This window comes from Suricata suricatta, chromosome 13 (genome assembly GCF_006229205.1).
Source record: "Suricata suricatta isolate VVHF042 chromosome 13, meerkat_22Aug2017_6uvM2_HiC, whole genome shotgun sequence".
Lineage (NCBI taxonomy): Eukaryota > Metazoa > Chordata > Mammalia > Carnivora > Herpestidae > Suricata > Suricata suricatta.
Window position 1 is genome coordinate 53975624 of NC_043712.1, and position 22649 is coordinate 53998272.

At 36.7% G+C, this 22649-nt stretch overlaps 1 protein-coding gene across 12 annotated transcripts in view; it reads left to right on the forward strand.

Moving 5' to 3' along the window:
• MPDZ (multiple PDZ domain crumbs cell polarity complex component) overlaps nt 1-22649 on the forward strand; it is a 146547-nt gene that overhangs the window by 87079 nt on the left and 36819 nt on the right. For 11 of the 12 annotated variants that reach the window (XM_029920278.1, XM_029920276.1, XM_029920271.1 and 8 more), the window contains 4 exons: nt 5549-5653; nt 9381-9473; nt 17491-17668; nt 20656-20766. In XM_029920278.1, the coding sequence (XP_029776138.1) occupies nt 5549-5653; nt 9381-9473; nt 17491-17668; nt 20656-20766 (487 nt within the window). The remainder of the gene's footprint in view (nt 1-5548; nt 5654-9380; nt 9474-17490; nt 17669-20655; nt 20767-22649) is intronic. The other variant, XM_029920283.1, reaches the window with a different exon arrangement.

Genomic DNA, 22649 nt, shown 5'->3' on the forward strand with positions numbered 1-22649 from the left:
GGTGATGGAGGAGGGCACTTGTGGGGAAGAGCACTGGGTGTTGTATGGAAATCAATTTGACAATAAAATATTAAAAAATAAAATAATCTCACTAAAGAAAAAAAAATTAAAAAACAACAACAACAAAGATCATGTAGAAGAGTGTTAGTCTGACCCATAATTCACCCTTTGGTTAACTACCTTATGATCCAAGAGAATTCACCAGTCTGTTGATATAGTCTTATTGTAGGGCACATAGGATATTTTGTCAGGAAGGGCTTAAACTGTCCTTAATCCCATAATGTGCTAAAAGCATGTCATATATGTGGCTTGGTTTTTAAGTCATGAAACATTTCTTGAGCCAACATAAAAATCAGTTTATGACTCAGTCACACCTCATCAGTGTAATAGCTTGTCTCTTTTTCTTTCACATTAACTATTGAATATTTTTATTTAATGTACAAGGGATAAAATAGTAAAATAAGAGCTAAGGGAAGATTGTTTACCTTAAATTGAAGTAATGATTACCAGTATGGGAAATTTTACTGTATTAATGTTATTTTACTGACTGCATTTTGTATTATTCTTGTGCAAAGTGTATACTGCTAGAGCTTTGGTAAGAAAAAAAAATATATTTACAATCTGTTTTTCATTCTGCCATCAATAAATAGCAGAAAAATATATACCATCTGAAGTGGATTCTGCTGTTTACACAGAAGTGGTAGTATTTTAGCCAGAATTTCAATGATGGGCTTTCATAATTTTGCATGCCCTTTTGACTTTTATAATGGAATAGATCATCTCATCATGTGACAATTCCTTAATTATCTGAATAATGTGAGTCCAAGGGAATACATTAAAAATGTCAATGCGCCTAAGAAAAAGAGAAACTTGAAGAGCTTTCTTAACCACTTATGGACCAGTGTCCGTTTTTCTAGCTTCAAAGATGAATAATATGGACTCACCTGGAGGCCCTTTATTGCAAGGCTTTTAGCTTCCATGGTTTAGATGGGGTATAAAACGCACATGGCCTGGTAACTAACCATTTGATTTATTGTGTGATAATGTGCATCTTACTTATGCTCTGAGCACCAATACAGGGAACTTGGCATTCTGAGGACCAGGAATGGTGCTTGCTTCTAGTCTTCTCCTCATGTACTGCAGAACTTACAAAGTGGCTGAAAAATAAGACCATTATGACATTGATTCGACCTAAGTTAGGCATCTAGTCCACTCTAGAGAAGTCGCAGGGTACTTTTTCAAGCTCCCAAAGACTTTTTTTCTCCTTTCCTTATTGCTGTTGCTATTGTCCTTTGCTTTGTTTTCCCACCTTCTGTTTCAGCACCAGAATGGACCCATTCATGCCGACAGCAGCTTTATTAGGGCCTTGAGGATATCTAAAGAGGTAACCTCATGAATTATTGCTTTAGGATGCCAGAAGTCAGAACATATCTTAAATTAAAGAACAGAATAAGAAAAGTCCTGTATCTTTCGTTCCTCTGAAGATCAATTAGTCAACCCATTTCTTTCTCACATGGTCATGTGTGTGGGCACACATAGGCGCACATTCATAAACATACAAAACACATTGATTTCTTCTCAAGTGTCCTCATAAGGCTGTGATTTAATGGATATAATTTGACTTACTAGGTAAATGATAGAAATTAGAATGATGTAATCCTTTTTCTGAAAAAAAGTGTGTTAACTGATAAACAGAAATAGCCATTTAGATTGACCAGGGCTGAGCAGCATGCTCTGAGCATGCACATTTTGCATGAAGTGTTTTGGTCCTGTCCTCTTCTTATCACTTGCTTTTATGAACCAAAAGGTTTAGAATTACCTTAAAAGCGATGTGAATAATCCTCCCAAAAGGAAAATCTAGTCCTTCCATTACTCTGAATGGACCTGTAACATTGTCCCTGGCCAATTAAACTTTGTAGTCTTTGCCTGGATGTAGGCTCCACCCACATCTCTTTCTCTTTATTTCTTGTTATGAACCTGGCTTTAATGTGGGATGGTAGCGGAGGAAATGTGTTGGGGGGACTTAGGGGAAAAAAAAGCTCTAACTCATCCATTATGGAACTGACAGTTTTTAGGAAAACCATTGCTTATTGAAGACAATGCACTGAATTTCTTTTTTTGCTGTTTACGACAGATAGCTGGGAACTTGGTGTGTGTGTGTTCATGCGTGCCTGGGTAGATAATTTGAGTTTCAAGAGTTCAAGAACAGCCAGTTTAAGTTCCAGGTTTCATTATTTTCTATGGAAAACCAGATGTGAAGCCTCACCAGAGTGCACTATGTTTCACTTCTCACTCCACCTTGCCAGGAGCTCTTATATTTCTGTAATAATAGCCAGGGTTTTGTGCTTAGCAGCAGCTGCTTCTAACATCTGCCAGATAATTACCGAGCTGAATCAGAATTCACCTGCCTTAACCCAAAGTGTGGGATGAATTCCTGATCAAGGAATAAAAGATTGATTGCAGTTATATTTTTCCATGCCTGTTAATAATCACTGCTATAGACACCAGTAAAGAGCAGATGCTTTTCTGGGGGAGGTGTAGATGGGGAGGGAGGTGGAAAGGGGAAAAAAAACCAACCAGGAGCACCCACTTTTAACTACATATGTATGCATCTCACATTCAGCACAAGACATTGACATTTGTTAACACCATTGTAAAAAGATGCCGCGGCGTATGCTTCACATTCTAGATTTTCTACAGCACCTGCTGATGATCGAGCCCCCTTTTATGTGTGAGTATCGGTGATTCAAAAGCTCATTATGGCTGTGTGTTACAACTTGTCTGTGAAAACCATTTCATGCTTTTATAACTTCCCAGTGCAGGGATACATCTATATAATAGATTCAGTGTATACATTTTAGGCTCCCCCCACCCCCCGTAATTTATTTAAGAACATAAATCCCAAAAGAACTATGAGATTGTTACATTTTCACATTGCACTGATGATTGTGAACTCATTTGAAAATCACATTTTCCAAGTACTAAGCTTCCGAGCTCCTTGGTCCGGGAACGACCCTGTCTGTGTGTGCAGACGCAGTCTCCGGATTAATAGCCGTATCACATTCCAGCGTTCCCATGCTACCCTTTGTCTTCCACTCCATTTGTAACCAAAGGTTAGTTTACACTTAAGGATTTTTAATACCACTCTCAAATACGCCATTTCGGTGTGTTTATTTTTGGTGCTCTGTCTGGTGATTTGGAGGTTTTGTGTGCTCTGTGATCAGGCGTGTGTTAGAATTGATTTGCACGTGCTGTTGCATTGTGGGCCTCTTGTTCTGGTGTCCTTGCTGTCTGTGGACTAACCGCTTATGAAAACTGCCGCCTTCTTCAACTGCCTTCTAAAATATCAGAAAAATATTTGTAACACTCCCTGTCCCCTAGCCTTAGTAAAAGAAATAAACAATTTGGGACAAACATAGAGGAAAATGTATTTTCAGCATTATTTGGGATAGAAATATTTTTTCCTTCTCAAAACATTTTTAAAAATACAATACTTTGAACTGATTATTATTATTTTGCTATTGTGTTCTAGCTCCCCCCTGCAGACTTTTAATTACCTTTATTGAGTCTTCAGAAATAATACCAGTTTTCTTGAATGGGCTATTTAGTTTTAGGTTTATCTTTACCTGTCTTCCTATAAAATAGAGTCAGTCTTCCTGACATAATGTGTTACACATTTTTTACTCATTATTTTTGATGGGATAAACTCAGGTTTATTCTTCCATATATTTTTAACACCCTACAAAAGGTGTTTTTATAGATGAATAAGTTAATTAGAGCCAGAATTAGAATTTGATTCTGTCTCCCAGTGTACTCCTGAACCCTCTCAACTGTGCTTTCTGCTTTATTTTTTGATCCTTGCGGTAAAAGTATCATGAAGAGACTCCCAAGGGTCCAAGAGTCTGCTGGAGCGTTCAGGTGTGACCAGGCTAGCTGGTGCTCTAGTAAAGCACTGCCTTACGTTTGTTTCATGCTTCTTGGGTTGTAGTTACCCAAGTGGCGTCCTTTTTGTGACTGAGGATGTTGAGATTCGGTGGTGGTGATTTACCCTCCCATTACACTCTTGATGAGCAACAGAGCTATGTCATCTGACTCCAAATTTAAGTGACCTCACAGAGTGAATGCTTTTTATGGAATAACCAATATGTCTGGAATTATATGTCCTCCTCACTCAGTAAATTCTGCCAGTGGTATAATTCTTATTTTATTATGGCCTAAAAGACATCCTTTTATCCTTACCCTCCGCTGCTAAAGTTTAATGTACTTATTGTCTTCATGGGTAAGTTATAGATAGCTAGTTTAATAGTCTTCATGATTTTTATATTGTGCAATTTTGATACATCTTTTTTTCATGGCAAAAGGTGCTGAACCAACTTCAAATTGAGTGTTTCTCTTATGTAACTATTCCTTAATTTGAAGATCTTGGGACAGCCTACTTAAACTAGTGTATCAATCAGTACTGTAGCCTTATAGGACAGCAATAAACTTGAACTTTTAAATACAGTTTCTAAACATTATAGCTGTAGTCAACATCTTGCTTGGTGCCTTCTATATTGTAGGCATTCAGCCAGTACTTGTTGAATTACTAAGTGAACATTCAAGTGTAAATATCAGGCTTTTCTCTAAAGCCAAAATAATTTATTACAGAGTTGCTACAAATTAGGAAAAGAGTCTTCCCATAAACTTAAGATAGTTTAACTTCAGGCTTTTGAGTTCATAACTTAATAGAGTTAACGTATAATTATTACAATGCTTATCAGTTCCCAAAATTAATTATGTATTATGAATGAATATAAAATAATTTGGGGTAACCAGTGTTTTAGTAGAGTATGCCCAATTTTTTTCTGCTAAGGAACCAAAAAATCTTTGGATGAAATTAGTGTTATTGCTGATAGTTCTATTTCTAAGGATTAGAGATCTTTCTAAAAATTGCCATTAGTCTTCTCATTCAGAAATCAAAATAATGCTGCTTTCCTCCCTCACATAATTATTGGTAAGCATATGGTTTATCAGCGCTTTAAAGTTTAATTGTTGCTTAACTTAATTTAGTGTAAAAAAAAATGTAAACTTAACGTGTGGCTGGGTAGCTGAGTCAGTTAAGCATCCAACTCTTGATTTCGGCTCAGGCTTAGGTCATGGTCTCATATCCTGAGATCGAGTCCCACTGAGTGCGGAACCTCCTTGAGATATTCTCTCTCCTCTCTCACCTCTCTCTCCTATCTCTTCTCTCTCTCCTCTCTCTCCTTTCTTTTCTCTATCTCTCTTTCCTCTCTATTCTCTCTCTCTCTCTCCCTCTCTCTCTCCCCACCCCACCCTCCCTCTCTTTCTCTCTAAAAAAAAAAAAAATTTAAACCTTAATCTATTTTTCTTGCTTATAGGATGCTTTATCTTTTCTAAGTTTGGTGTCTCTTGTGAGTCAGCTATTAAGTGAAAAAGTGAAAAAGTAGGGACGAAATGACAATATAATTTTATTTCTATATTTTGGATTCTTCACCTGTTAGGCATAACTTTGCTTCCTTGTTTTCCCCTGGATTGTGTTCTGTTTCAGAATTACTTATGTGCCTGCAGAACATTTGGAAGAGTTCAAAATAAATTTGGGGCAACAATCTGGAGGAATAATGGCACTGGATATATTTTCTTCATACACTGGCAGGTGAGTGAGGCAGTAAGTCTGCTGCAGCGAGCGACTCGGACAGCAGGTACGCAGACTTCAGAAGCCAGAGTCGGGGAGGACTAGCAGTGAAAAAGAATGAATTCCTTTTCACTCTTCTAAGATTTTAAAAATACTCAGCCCCCCATTATTTAAGAAATTATCAAGTACTGTGGAAAATATATGATAGTTCAAACTGAGAAATTAAAATCCTCTTTAGTTACACCATTCAGTATAGTACTTTCAGCAGAAGTGTTTTGGGAATTCACCCCAGATTTCTGTATTATTTCATTAATTCCCAAGATCCCACAGTTTGTATGGTATTGTATCATGCTTTTTTCTCTTTCATAAATGTTTTAAAACACATTCAGAAATTATGCCTAATTTTTTATTAACATACATACCAATTTAGAAACATTTTTAATGATTATTTCTTACTCTTGGAGAGCATTGTGAGCTGAACATCTTTGTGTACATACATGTTAGGCAACAGTGTATGGCTTTTTGAAGGCTTTTGGTACACAATGTATTAAGAACCCTTAACACAGGGAAAGGTTTTTTTTTTTTTTTATCTCCCCTAAGAAAGACAGGAACTAAATTTTGCTGCTGCTTCTGCTGAGTTCAGCACAGGAAGAGAACTATTGTCAAATTGCTTTTCCTTGAAGAATGAACCATTTTACACTCTGAACCCCAGGCCTGTTTTTTCAGTTGCATTAAGAGCTGAGGACCAGATTTCGCTTCCAGCATGGTAGAGAAGTGATGGTTGTGCAGACATTTCGCAGTATTCTCACAAGAGCTCTGCCACTCCGCAGAGGAGGTCAGGACATCCCAGAACGCCTGGGTGTCCAGTGACTCTGCAGGCATCTTGATAGGGTATCACTGTTTCCTCTGCAAAGTGCTCATGACTCCAGTAATATAGAAAGCATTAGAGAAGGGAAAGGTATTGTATGAGTTTAATAAGGGAACCGAATGTCATAGGCCTTGGGGCTTCGTGAATTTTATGGGAAAAGGAGTATTCACTTTACCCTGTGCACAGTTCAACCATACCCTTCTCTAGAATTTGTCTCATGATTAATGATATTAATTGATTATAGCTTCCTGTCAGAATGGTAAAGCAGTCATTCCAGTATCCCCCTAAAATATTATTTCAAGTAGTTTAAAGACTATGCCAAGATAACATCATATTCCTATTAAGTTCTGAGGCCTTACAAGCTCTCAAAAGTCAGAGAAGCAGCCACTTTCAGCACTGTGTGCTCCCTCCCAGCACATTGACCTGGCTTGTCCAATGCTGGGGCCACCTGCTTAACTGCAGAGGGAGTGTATTTAAAGGGTCTTCAAATAAAAATAATCTGCATTTTATAGAAAAGGAATCTGTGCCGAAGAGGATAAGTAACTTGTCCAAGTTCCATAGCTAATAATTGGCAGAGCCAAGATCAGAATATAAACAGTCAGGCCCTATGTTCTTAACCTTTGGATTCAAAGAAAGAGTTGCACAAGCCTAGTATAAAAATGTGGGACAGTATAGCATGGAGGTTAGAGCCCAGGTTTTGTAATAAGATGGCCTCAATTTGTACCTTACCTCTGTTACTTTGCTGTGTGACCTTGTCCCAGTTTCTCAAATCTGAAAGCAGATGTATAGAGAGTTATTATAATTGATAGAAATGTCATTGGTAGTCACCAAATACAGGTGCAAAGAAGTCTAGTTCATTCTTAGCCAAGTGAGTTTGGGAGAAGAGAACTGGTCCATTCTATTCTTTGGAGTACACGGCACCTGACTCCTGTAAACCACATTCTAAGATGGGTAAGGAATGAACAGCACATTTCTAGGAATTGATCTGGGTTGATGAAAGGATTCTAGCATTATAGAATCATTTGAAGAAAATGGGAGTTTTTGTATCAGAGGATTCAGGATATTAGTCTTACAGCTAAAGAAGGCAGGAACATGAGGTCCAGTATATTTGAGAGGTTGTCCGCGTAGCTCCCTGAGCTTGGGGTTGGTGGGTAAGAACTTCTCCCGTCCCATCCCCATGGCTGTCACTGAATATTCTAGGAGCTCATTTGAAGTTCTTATTACTGTCTGTGTTCCATATCTGCTTCTTCTGCCATCTTCCCTCCAGCTATATTTCCTGAGGGTTAGCCTTGTTTTCACCTCTCTACTCTGCATCTTCAGGAATACGGTTCCCCTCAGTTTACCTAGTTCTCACTCTGCTTCTCAACATGCTTTTTAAATCCCCTTTTTGGACCCATTCCCAACAGTCTTGTCCTACCGTCAAGCTTAGGCTCCCCAGTCCCAACCCCATTCAGAACCTTGTTCCTTAACTTGCACAGGAAGGGAATTCAAACATGGTATAGGACAGACAGGCAGACAAATTTCCTCTTAACATGAAGACCAAAAATCTAACACTTAGGTCAAAGGAAGAATGAGACGTTCAAGGAGAGCCTGGACAGTTGCTTTCTAAGGGTGTTGTGAAACACATTCAAACACAGATGGATTATTGGGTTTGGAGTATATGACTTCTAATCTCAGAGTCTAAAGGTTAACAAATCTGATAGAGTTCAGTATTCATATCACTGGAGATATATAATTGGAGAATATACTTTCCCTAGGTTATTCAGCTCGTATAAAAATCAACTGAGAACATTTATTAGAATTTTTATAGCCTTCTCTGCTTTCAAAGGAGTATGTTTACATATATCTTTAGAAATCCAATTTTTACTAACAGCTTAAGGACACACTATAATCGATATAACCATTCTCCACTACTCTTATGATGCAAAGTATACCTTTGGAAAAACAAAATATTTATTGACCTGGTTTTATATATAGTTTAATTTAAAATCACTTAACAGACTGAACACATTTTTTTACGTGCCTTACATCTGGCAAAATCTGAAAAAAGAAAAAAATGGCCTTGAATAATGGTACATTGTATACTGCTTCCTATAAGGAGTGTTCTCTGCATGACCCCTCTGGATGGGCTGAAACTGGACCTAAAACGTTATCTCTTTCTTGAAGGGCAAGCATTGGTGTATCCTTAGGAAGCAGAGATGCTAAATTTCTGCCTTACTTGATAAGTTCTTTTAAAACAGGAATCAGTCAGGGCTGTACAAGTTTATATGCCACTTGGTGCTTCTACCTCTTATATATTTTGTTTAAGAAATACTTGTTGAGGGACACCTGGGTGCCTGGTCAGTTAAGCATCTGACTTTAGCTCAGGTCATGATCTCGGTCTGTGGGTTTGAGCTCTGTTTTGGGCTGTGTGCTGACAGCCTGTAGCCTGCTTCGGATTCTCTGTTTTGCTCTCTCTCTGCCTCCCCCACTCTTCTTCTGTCTCTCTCACTTTATCTTTCTCTCAAAAATAAACATTAAGGAAATTAAAAAAATAAAAAAGAAATACTTGTTGAAAAGTAACTCTTTAAAATTCTCGTGTTTATCCGCTTCTTGTTCCATGTCCATATTTTTCCCACATTTCCTTGGGAAAGAAACAGATTAGCTAAGAATCTTAGGGTTCAGCTATATCTCCAGACTAAGCTATGGTAGATTGATCTAATGTAAGGTTTTTATTTTGTTTTATTAGGTTTTCTTTCTCCCTTAATGTAAAATTGGCCAAGTCTGTAAAAATATAAAGTAGCTCTGCATTTTAGCCAAATCAATAATATAGTACATATAAGACAAACTTGCGTAGTTTTACTAGGATTTTGGAGTACTCACTATGTAAATTTTTAACAGAGACATTCCAGAACTACCAGAGCGAGAAGAAGGAGAGGGAGAAGAAAGTGAGCTTCAAAATGCAGCATACAGTAATTGGAATCAGCCCAGACGGTAAGGACTATTTCTGTCTTCTGCCTACTCAGTGTTTAAAGTTAGGGAGGTGTGGTTTCAAGCACTGGATTACAACTTGCTGCTGTGCCATGGGGCAAGGCATTTTAATAGCCCTCACCCTCCATTTCTTCATGTTTGCAGTGGAGAAGATAGCGTGTTATTCCACAGGGTTAAAACTAACATGATTACAAAGATTTGGCACACAGTAGGGGCTAAATATGATTAACTAGAGAAAATTATGCACAGGTAGATAGAATGCATAATATTTTCTATAGAGTTTGATCTTAGGTATGCCACCAAATGTTAATTTAAATTTTCTCTAGCATTTTTAGCATATATATTCAAAACTGTGTGTGTGTGTGTGTGTGTGTGTGTGTGTGTGTGTGTAAGCATCTTGTTATCACAGGCTGTAGTTATTTTAACCCATGCTCTGTCTGGAGCCAATTTCATATATAGTAGAAAAGATAGCTTCCCTAAATATGTTCAGATATGTCCCTATGCATCACTGAGGCATATTTTTGTATTCGTGCTGAGTAAAATTAAATTCAGTTTCATAGGAATTTATTGAGCTCTGATTATGGATGCACATGTTTTTGTGAATAACGGGGAAGTATAAGACATAAATTATGTTTTCAAGGATGTATAATGTACTTGGATAGACAGGATATGGAGACACACAAAAATAATTAAGGAAAAAAATGTAAAGTATTTTGCATTAAGTATAAAATACAAGTAGTCATTGAATAGTCCTTGTAAACAGATCTATAAGTGACCATCATAATGGCTTCTTGCACTTATTTAGTAAACACTTAATAATTTATTCTACAATGAATAAATAAAATACTCCAAAGAGAAAGATTTCTACTATTCAGAAATGTAATGCAGTTTGATGATTTTCCTTGCTTACATTTAAACATTTCTAGGTTGAGTCATATGCAGAATATAGAAAAAAACTTTATGTTGCTTTCACAAAAATCAGTAAGCATTTCTAGCCATTTAAAATGATTTTTTTGAGGGGTGCCTGAGTGGCTCAGTCAATTAGGCATCCAACTTCATCTCAGGTCATGATCTCATGGTTCGTGGGTTTGAGCCCCATGTCAGGTTCTGTGCTGACAGCTCGGACCCTGGAGCCTGCTTTGGATTCTGTGTCTCCCTCTCTCTCTGCACCTCCCCTGCTCATTCTCTCTCTCTCTCAAAAATAAATACTAAAAAAATAAAATGGCTTTTTGATTGGAATTCTTTTAAAGCTATTTAGGCAGCCTAAAGAAATCAAGGTCATACTCATACTGAGACCAAAATATAAATGCTAGGTCTGTGACAGAAAATAGATTATGTTGTTTCTTATTTATATGAAGATAAAGGTAAAAGTAAGTTAGGTGAAACTATTTTGCAGCTGGTGATCCTAGTGATAAACTTGAATTTTGTTGGAGGACAGTAATCACAGTCTATCTTTTTAGATATATTTATGTTTTTAATAACATTGTTGGAGAAAAAGTAGATTTTAGGAGATAATATGCAAAATACTTAGAATCCATAAGAACCATGTTAGAATTCTAAGTTTGACACTTTCTAAGATAAATATCTTAATCTCTCCTAAGTATGCTTCTTTATCTGTAAAATGAGATTAATAATAAAATCTTTTAGATTTGGAGAATTCAATGTTATGATGCATGTAAATCTTTAGCACAGTGCCTGGTGCAGAGAGAGCACTCAGTCAATGGGTGGGCTAGTCAGTAATCACCAACATCACTAATAACTAAGCAAATGGAAAATGTTGAACACAGGAATCATTCTGATATTTTATTGTGAGAAAGAATTGGGTGTAACTTCTGAACTGGAAGATAAAATACTTTTAGCCTTTGTTTTAGTCTTCACGTCTCTACTAAAACTTCACTACTTTACAGAGAGAGTATGGCTAGAGCTTCCAGAAATCTTAAAGAAGGTACTCTGTACTAACTAAGGGACTTTTGGGAAAAGTTCACAGAATAGTATGAAGAAGCTGATCAAACCAACTAGAGCTTTTAGTAAACAAGGAGCAAGTGTTATGCATATGCTTTACAACATGGGAAACATGATAGGACATTCATTTATGCAGTTAAAAGAAGTTTGCTTTGTGTAGAAATAGAGAATATTTGTTAGCAAAGTGTAAATATTAAGAATGCAGATAGGCTGATTCTCAAATTTTGCATGGGATTTTCATTTACAGAATTGGTATCTTACTCTATGTGTCATTTTCTAGCTTGCTTACTTTTCTTTCGATCCAGTGTTTCAGAGATCTGTCATGTTGATACTTAATTCACTCAGTTTAGTTGTTGCAGTGCATTTCAGTATACAAATACACCACCGATCACTCCCAGATTGCTAATTAAGTAGTTAACACTTATTCACAACTACAATAATTCTGTGTGATAAATCTATCTATTCCTTATACATACGTATGAGAATTTATCTAGGTATGTTTCCAGAAGAGGAATTGCTGGCTCATAAATGTAAATGTATTATTTATTTTATTAGAAGTTGCCAAATTGCTTTTTAAGGTGGCTGTACCAATTTTTACTTCAGTCAGTTCTAATATATGAGAGTTTTATTTTCCCCACATCCTTGCTATCACATCATAGGATCATTTAAAAACCACATTTTTGGGGAGCCTGGGTGGCTCAGTTGGATAAGGCCCAGGTCATGATCTCATGGTTTGTGGGTTCGAGCGTCGTGTCAAGCTCTGTGTAGATAGCTCAGAGCCTGGAGCCTGTTTCAGATTCTGTGTCTCCCTCTCTCTCTGCCCCTCCCCCACTCATGCTCTGTCTCTGTCTGTATCAATAATAAACATAAAAAAATTTTAAATAAATAAAAAATTAAAAACCACATTTTTTTGTGTCAATCTGATGGTTAGAAAATGGTACCTTGTCTTAATAAACAGTGTATTGGCATAACAGGACTAAGGTGGTGGGGTACACATCTTCTCATTTGTCCTTTGGATTGAATTTTATATCTTGCTTACAGTGCTTCCATAATCATACTTTGAATCATCATAATAAGAATAAAAGACTTATTTGATTGCTGTGCCAAAGCTTTGTTTTGCACTTTGCCTACCTTCATTGATTTAGTCCCCACAGCAACTCTGACTTAGACTTACTGGTTCCATTTCACAGCTGAGGAAGGTAAGACACTAAATGAGTTGCAGAGGGTCACACAATTCTTAAGTAGCAAAAAAACAGTCGGGACTTGAAACCAGGGACGTGGTTCAGAGCTTAGGCAGCCTAGCCTCAGATCTCTTCTACCTTTGCTTTTCTGAATTTCGTTCTTGACAGACCTGTGTATAGGTCTCAAGAAAGGCTGCCATTATTCCATACAACTAATTCTGCACGTGTTCTATACAATTTGTCTTTTACACAGATCCTTTTACTGTCCTCAGAATGTTGTACCATGTCCTATTCAGTGGTTCCTCGGCACTGTGGTCATTTCAGTAGCTCTGTCCTCATTATCTTCCCCAGTTTTTGAAGGGGTTACAGCCTTCCTTCTGGAGAGCATACTGTATTTGAAAACACTTTGCTGTCTGCCAGACCGGACGTGGACATACAGTGCTATTTTCCAAAAGCTGTTTAACTTCTCTGAGTATCCTCCCTTTGTAAAATGAATGAAAGTAAATGGGACTCATCTAGGGAATAATGCTGAGCACATGATAACACTTAATAAGTGTTTCCTGCTGCTATTTTTACCGTTTGAGAAATTATAAGAACCATTCTCCAATTTACACTAACTGCAAAGAACCCCAGGAGACATTTTCTTTCTTTTATTTTTTTTCCTTTCTAAGAGAAGGGTTAAGCAGATGTATTCTGAATTCTTAAATGTTTACCTACAAATGGCTAAATTTACTGACATCTTTCCTTTGCCATTTTACCTTAGGAACTGCTTTAAGAAACAAGAAAGAATTTTGGTTCTCGTCTTTCACAGAATTCCCAGAGTGAAAGATGATGATGACTAGTATTTTAACCACTTTAATCTATTCATACAAATATTAAGATTCAGAAACATGGTAACATCCTTTTCAGCTAAATAGTTAGGTTTCTAATAATGAAAAAAATGCTGATCTCATCTGCCGTCATCTGGCCAGTGGCTGTCCTCTTCCTCCGCCCATGTGCTCCTTTATCCCCAGCCTTTTCTTACTCGGACCTCCCTCACTACACTGGAGTCATTACTCTAATCTTTCCTTTCCTCTGGGAGCTCCTTAAAGTGCCTCAAATTGAGGCCATGTATGGACCATGCTTTGCTTTCCTGTTTAATGCCTAACATCGTCTCCCTTCCTGCAGCTTGGAGCAGACTGCATTATCTAAGAGCTCTCTGCTAGGTTCCTCTGCTTTTTTCCCAATACCCTGAGCTGCTTCTTCCTCCCAGCCAGACACCTCACTGCACATCACCTTATTCTTCTGTCCCAGCCTTTTCTTAAGACAGACTTAATGCATTCATAGCGCTTAGAGCTATATGCAGTTATTAAATATGAGTTCCTGTGTTTATTATGTGGGTGGGGGAAGTGCATTCAAGGCAGGGGAGGTAGCCAGCAACAAGGCTCTGAAGCAGGAGAGCATGCCTGATATTCTGAAGGAACAGAAAGAAAAGGCTGTGCTAACTGGAGTGTAGAGAAGAAAGCAGAACTGTGGGAGAAGAATTTAGGAGAGCCGTGTAGGATCAAATCACACTGCTTTTCATGCCCTGACTATTAGGTACCGGGTCTAGCTTGGCAAGGAGGATTTCTACAGAGATAAGCTTCTGACACAGTGTGTGCAGGAATGTTCTTTTCCCTGATTTGATTGCCAAGCTTAGATGCTACCATCTGTTCAGGGGTAGCTGAATTTTTTGATTTCTTAATGTCTGCGGTATTAGAGCTCTTGGAAAATGGTACTTTTACATTGGTTCGTGTCCCAGCCAGGAGTGTGAGTCCAGCATTTACTTGTAACATATCAGCTTCAGAATGACATTAGTGTCTATCAGACCTTATAAAACACATAATTGAGAAAGTATTTAATATAATGATTTTGTTTCACTATTGGTAAAACCTTAAATGGCAATATTTAATAAATTGGCAAAAATTAACTTACATAACATGGCATTACATTGAGTTTTTAAAAATTTAGTTATGATTTTTGACTACGTGAACCATTAAGTGTGCAAATCACTGGCATTAAGAACATTTACATTGCTTCATAGCCATCACTACCATCTACCTCCAGAACCTACATCATCTTACAAAACTGAAAATCTGTACCGGTTAAATAATAACTCCCCATTTCTGCCTACCCCATTTGCTAGCAACCACCATTCTACTTCCCCCCCCCCCCAGTTTTATTGAGTAATAATTGAACATACATCATTGTATAAGTGTAAGGCAAATAGCATGATGGCTTGATTTTATATGTATCATAGAAAGATGATCACAGTAGGTTTCAGGTTTTATATTTAAATCCTTAATCCATTTCAAGTTAATTTTTGTCAGTGGTATAAAATAAGAGTCTGTTCTTCTACAGGTAAATATTTCATTATCCCACCAGCATTTATTGAAGAGACTTTCTTTTCTCCATTGAGTATTCTTGCCTCCCTTATCAAATATTAGTTGACCTTCTTATATATTCTTGTGTTTATTCCTGGGCTCTTGATATATTCTTGTGTTTATTCTTGGGCTTTGTTCCATTGGTCTATGTGACTGTTTTTATGCCAGAACTATACTGTTTAGAATGACTATAACTTTATAAGTACAGCTTAAAATCAGGAAGTATGGTACCTCCTGCTTTGTTCTTTTTTCTCAGGATCTCATTGACTGTTTAGAGTCTTTTGTGATTCCATATACATTCTAGAGGAAGCTTTTTTTCCATATTTTTCTAAAAATTGCCATTGGAATCTTGATAGGAATTGCATTGAGTCTACTATAGATGTCTTTTGGTAGTATTCACATTTTAGCCATATTCTTTCAACAATGAACATGGGTACCTTTCCATTTATTTGTGTCCTCTGATTTATTTTATCAATGTCAGATTTTGTTAAAGGCTTTTTTTCTGTGTCTATTGGGATGTTCATATGATTGCTTCATTTTATTAATGTGATTTATCATATTGGTTGATTGGCCTAGATTGTACCATTTTTTGTACCATCCTTGCATCCTAGAGATAAATCCTGCTTGATCGTGGTGAATGGCCCTTTCAGTGTGCTGTAGAATTCAGTTTGCTAGTATTTTATCAACAATTTTTGCATTCATATTCACCAGTGCTATTGCCCTGCAGTTTTCTGGTTTTGGTACCAGGATAATATTGGCCTTCTACAATGAGTTTGGGAGTGTTCTCTCCTCTTCAACTTTTGGAAGCATTTTAGGAGGATTGGTATTTATTCTTTAAATGATTAGTAAAATTTACCAGCAAAGCTATCCGGTTCTGGACTTCTCTTTGTTATAGAACTGTTGATTACTGATTCAGTCTGCTTACTAGTAATTCATCTGTTTAGATTTTCTATTTCTTCTTAGTTCAATCATAGTAAGTTGTATGTTTCTAAGATTTTTTCCTTTCCTTCTAGGTTGTCAAGTTTGTTGGTATATAGTTGTTCATAATAGCCTCTTATGATCCTTTGAATTTCTGTGGTGTCACTTGTAATATTTTCTTTTAATTTATAATTTTGTTGATTTTGGTCCTTTTTCCTTGGTAAGTGTAGCTAAGAGTCTGTCAATTTTGTTTATCTTTTCAAAGAACCAACTCTTGGTTTGGTTAATCTTTTCTACAATTTTTCTGTTCTTATTTCATTTATTTCTTTTTTTCTTATTTTGAATTTCATTTATTTCTGTTGTGCTCTTTACTATTTCCTTCCTTCTGCTGAATTTAGGCTTGGTGTGTTCTTTTTCTAGTTCCTTAAGTTACAAAGTTAGGTTGTTGATTTGGAATCTTTCTTATCCCTAAATGTTGGCACTTATTGCCCTCTCAGAATTACTTTTGTTTCATCCTGTAAGTTCTAGTATGTTGTGTTTCCATTTTCATTTGTCTCAAGAAAACTTTTTACCATTCTCCTGTCTCTGTATCCTATGTCACATCAGTGAAATTGTGTATTTGTCCTTTATTCCACTGAGCTGGCTTATTTCACTTACCATAATGTTTTCAAGGTTCATCTGTGTTGTAGCATGTAAAAAGAATTTTTTTTCCTTTTTAAGGCTAAATAATATTCCATGGTCTATATATACCATTTTGTTTATCCATTCATCTTTAGATGGACATTTGGATTGCTTCCGCTTTTTGGTTATTGTGAATATTTCTGTGAACGTGATTGTACAAATATTTCTTCAGGATCTTTCTTGATTTTGGGAGTGTATGTACCCAGAAATGGAATTGCTGGATCATATGGTAATTCTTTTTTAATTTTTTCAAGGAACTTCCATACTATTTTCCATAGTGGCTGCAACATTTTGCATCCTACCAACAGTACACAAGGTTCCAATTTCTCTTTGCCAACCCTTCCTTTCTCTCTTTGGTTTGTTGTTGTTGTTGTCGCTGCCGCTGCTGCTGTTGTTTTGGGTTGTTGTTTTTTTTTTTTTTAATCATAGCCATCCCAGTGGGTGTGAGGTGGTATCGCTATGGTTTTGATTTGCATTTCCCTAATAATCAGTGATGTTGAACATCTTTCATGAGTTTTTGGGCTATTTGTATATCATCTTTGGAGAAAAGTCTATTTAATTACTTTGTCCATTTTTTAATCAGATTGCTTAATTTTCTACTGTTTGGTGTTCTTTTGATATTCTGGATATCAACACCTTGTCTAAAGAGTGATTTGCAAATATTTTCTCCAATTCTATGAGTTTCCTTTTTACTTTATTGATAGTGTTTTTGAATAACACAAGTTTTTATTTTTTCAAAGTCCAGTTTGTCTGTCTTGTCTTTTGTTGTTTGGGCCTTTGGTGTCATACCCAAAAATCATTGCATAACCCAGCGTTGTGAGACTTGTCTCTTGTAAGCGTTCTTTTAAGAGTTTAAAATTTTATTTATCTTCATAGGGTTGAACTTTGGAGAGAACCAAGCAAATCCTTGGGCATCAGCATTGTTGGTGGACGAGGCATGGGGAGTCGTCTGAGCAACGGTGAAGTAATGAGGGGCATTTTCATCAAACATGTTCTCGAAGATAGTCCAGCTGGCACAAATGGAACCTTGAAACCTGGAGATAGAATAGTAGAGGTACCCTCTAGTGAGCTTTCTGTGCCAAAATTCCTCACCTCTTCCATCCCCCTTCCTCAGGGAATCCTTATATTTCCATTGCTTATTTGACCAACATGAAAATCAAATGTGTTTGTGATGGAAGCATTTCTTTCTCATATGTCTCATTCCATCTATAATTTTTCTCTTTAGTGCATGGTGACAGGTTATGTATCTCTATTCAGACACTGGTGTTTGGAGGTATAACCAACTATTTTTAAAAACATTGGTCCTCAATTAAAATAATGAGCTTCTGTTTGAAAAAACAAAGCACGTTTCTTGGGGAAGAATTGAATTGTTTGAAATTATGTATACATGTACAGAATGTGTACATCATAACTAAGCTCTCCAGTGAGATTTTATCTCAGGAAATGCTTTGTCATGATCATTTAATTGTAGATTAACTTTGTTGAATAAGATTGTTTTCCAAGTGAGTTTCTTTGGTAAATCTTGTATGCTAATCACCCTGATAACCTTTTATATAAATTCCCTACCTCCATAATCCAGGCTCAGATTTTCCTTCTACTTCTCAGTGCTGTGGCCACTGAGGAGTGTGTGTGTGTGTGTGTGTGTGTGTGTGTGTAACTCATGTATGTGTAACTTTGTTATGATCAAGAGAAGTATTTTGGTCAAATTACTGCTAATCTCTTAATTTGAAACAAAGTATAATATTTTAAATAGACTTTTCTTCCTTGGTCACTACTCATTTACTCAGCAAATATTCCTGGAACAGCTGTTGCATTCCAGATGCTATGACAGGCTCTGGGCATTCGGCAGTAAACAAGGCACCATGCCTGCCTGTCAAGTGTGACAGACTTAACAAGTAATCAAGTCACTTCAGAACAGTGTGATAAATTGTTTGATCAGGCTAAGTGTAGTTTAGTGTAAGAGGGGAGTTGTCAGGAGTCTTAGAGTAGAATAAGAGACCGCTTCCCAGTAGAAACCAATCGCTTTATTATTATAAGGACCATTACATTTCTACAAGTGATTGTCTCTCATTTTCCAAATCCATATAACTTACCATTAAAATGCACTAATTCTGTAGAAAAAGATGACAACATATTAACTGCAACTTTAAAATGAACAGTTCCAGGATTTATTTATTTAGTCCTTTACTGGTTGATTGTCTTTGAGAGCTGAAGAGGGAGGAAGATTGAGAGTTGGGAGGACAAGGGTCATGTCTTTGGTTTTGCTTTGTTTTTTCCTCCAGCCATTTACAAGGAAGAATGATGGGCTTTTCCCCTCTTTGTGTATTCTTGCCTTTCATTAGGTGGTATCTTGGCCCCTCTTAAAAAACAGTATTTATCTATTTGTTTTGAGAGAGAGAGAGAGAGAGTGCTCATGCATGAATGGGGGTAGGGGGTGCAGAGAGAGGGAAAGAAAGAATCCCTAGCAGGCTCCATGCTGTCAGTGCAGAGCCCGATGTGCGACTCAAACTCACCAACCATGAGATGATGACTTCAGCCAAAATCAAGAGTTGGATATTTACCAGACTGATCCATCGAGGCGGGGGCCCCAAACACCCTTTTAAAGAACTCTTTCTTAGCTAGAACACTTATCTAAAGTTCCCAATTTCAGATTATCACAGGATAGTTTATTTTAGGGGATAATTCACTATTAAATACCTTTGACCTAAGGAGAAAAAGTAAAAAAAAATTATAATTATTTCTAGAACGGACTTACTATGTTTTGTACCAAAATGTTGTTTAAATGTATTGAGGGAGTTAAAGCGTCCCTTTCAAATGTGTGTGTTATAAAATACTGTATGAGGTTTAGCACTGGTTTGTTGAAGGCTCGTATGTAAAGGGACTTTTCTAGTAAATAAGAAAGCCTTAGGCCTCTGGGATCTTGTGGATTCTAAAACATGTCTCTGCCAAGTATCTAAAAATGTATTTAGAATGGATGGGTAGAGACCTGTGCAATATTCCATTCTAAGTGTAGTGTTCTTTACACTTGAGCAAAGATATGGAATGTCCTGGTAAATGTGTCCACAGCTGGAATATTTAGTGGACGTGAATACTAACTTTTATTCTACAAAAATGAAAGCCATTTTTATAAGCACTGAAAGACATATTACATTATCTAAGTATTGACCTAAGGGAGACTTTCAATTAAATGTATGTTCTTTTAAAGGTGATAATGTTCTATACAGAGATCTAATAACTAGTTTTCTTTTTCAGAATTGTGTCTACTCCAGTTTTTCTATTTTGTTGTATATACCATATTGTGGTAATTGGAAATGATAAAATGATAATAGTATCCTATAGTTTTAACCTGGCAGGATTAGCATTTGGCCTTTCAAACTATTTTCCTTCCTATTCATATAGTGCATAAGCTGAACTGATTGATCACCAGGCAATCCATGGTCAAAAAGAGTTACAAAATAACATTCATTTTCAAGCTGTTTATATAAGAATTACTAACAAGCACAATTTCTTGGCTTCCAGCTCCTGTCATGTCTACTACAAAGATTCCTTTGCAAAACTAATCTTGCCATAACCCGATTTTTCTGAACATCAGTCTTTTGTTTTTAAATTCAAGTGTCCCTATACAGAGAGAAACACACTAAGCATCACCCACCCATTTCCCAGACTGATCTATAATGAGTCGGAAGCAAATTTGTTGTGATTCTCATGATGAAGACAGTCCTCAAATGATTTCTTTAATGATGTTGATTTCCTAATTTAAAGGAACAACTGATAGTGTAAGGAAAGCAGAAGCAGAGCCTTCTTTCAACTGATTATTATTTTGGTTGATTATTGGAGATCATAATCAGTGTCCAAAATAAGGGACCACAAGTCTGCTGAACAAATTAAGAGTTCTGGAGCCTTACAAGTAGTCACCATTAGTTTTGACTCTGAAACAGATTTTCCAGGAGCCTCACCCAGGATCCTCAAAACTCCAGACCCACAAGTTGTTCTGTTGTTATGTAGCTTCTTGAAATGTTAAGCTGAGGCCTTCCATTGCAGGTGGATGGAATGGACCTCAGAGATGCAAGCCATGAACAAGCTGTGGAAGCCATTCGGAAAGCAGGCAACCCTGTAGTCTTTATGGTACAGAGCATTATAAACAGACCAAGGGTAAGCAAACCAAAAGGGCAAGGTAGGCAAATCCAAACAGTGTTCAACTTGGAATCTAATGTCATAAGGGCCAAGTTGTCTCTAAGAGCAGATATCCACTGTTGAAATCTCAGGAGACTTGTTAAAATTTCATATTTTTTTTTATTGAGTTATCCTGGAAATCTCTTCTACCATGTTTAATAAACACTGGAAGTCCATTGAAAACACAGAGAAGTAGGATTCATTGGTGGCCATCAGTATCTAGATGAATAATTTTTAGTTTTCATCATAATACAAAATCTGTAAGTTGTTAAGAGGAATGTGATATAATCATTTAACTTAATAGTGTGTAACTTCTGGTGGAGTCCCTGAGAAGCCAGAGAGATTACAGTTTCTTTCTACATTTATTCTCTAGACAGTATTTCCAGTTTATGCAATCCCATGATCACTTGTGAATCATTGTGAATGTATTTGTTTATCCCACTGAACATGCTACATAGTGGAAATTTAAGCAGTACGTTTATATGCTAGTGATTTCGTAACTGCTGCTTCCCAGCCAGTCACTGTAGAGTTCCTCATCACTGGATAGCCCCTGGCAGACAAAAACCTACTAACCCATTTTACCATCAGTCCTGACAGGTAAAATGGCTTGAAAAAATATTCTGTAAAATAGAATGAATGCATTTAATCAGTGTTGTTGATGGAGAAGAGACTAAGCGAGGCTTTGTGGATTTGACATGCCCTGATGATTCTGAAGGTGAAAATTATGCCAAGAGTTTAAAACTGTTTTTTCACACTATTCCTTCTTACATCTCAGTTAAAAGAACTTATTTGCACATGCAGCAGTTCTTAAACATGCCTCTTGGAAAGTTCTTCAAAACCATACACATTCACTGAAAAGTTTGCCTATCATTTCAGGAGGTTTTTAGATGTTCTGAAGCTCACAGAGGTTCTCCTTCTAGATCTTAGTAAAGACGAAATAAAACACACACACACACAAAACCCTGTCATACTGATTCTCTTTGAAATACCCTCTCATTAGCTTTAATTAAAAGAAAAATGTCAATATATGTAAGGGAAGCTAAAAGAACCATCTGAAACTTAAAATATGTAATTATTTTATAATTTTAAAATCAAGAATCAAGAAATCAGTGCCCAAATGATGGAAAGAGAGTAGTCGACATCTCTGTCGGTGAGATCAGCAAAGTGACTTCTCAGTATTCTGTGCAGTGGGATTCAAAGTGACCAGATTTATCCTGTTGGTCCTTCTGCTGTCAGGACAGGTGTAGCTCTGGGGTGGATTTACTGTAAGAGATGAATTTAGTAGTTCTTAATGTAAGCAATAATCTTCACATCTGCAGTTTTTAATCATTTCGTTGTTTATTGTTGGGTAATAATTATCCATTCAAATGAGAAAATCTGCCAAATGGTAGGGCTGCAACATGCTGCAATTCTCTTCAAATGGTATTCAGTTTGTTTAAATAACTACAAATCTTTCCACATTTGTTTCCATTTGTTGTGTCCAACGTAGATACAGAATGATGATGTTGGCAAATGGCTGTTTATGTTAAGACCATATTTTTGTACGTGGGCAGGTTTTATTCCTTTGTTTTATTTTTAATTTCCAACTTGTATATCATGTAGGACAGTACTGTAAACTGCTGAATAGGATTCTTCATAGTACTTTTAAAAACTTAAATTGCAGACATTTCTTTCAATGCCAGTTACAATTTCTAATGAGCTGGGAAGATATTTTCTCATACACCTGGAGAATGCTGCTATTTTATCATCTGAGGTATAATGACTCTTGATTTTATAGCAGTTAATCCAGGATAAATCTTGCTTAGAGTGACATGTTTAGTCCAGTTACATGTGACAGGATTCAGGGCAGGCTACCCCAAAAT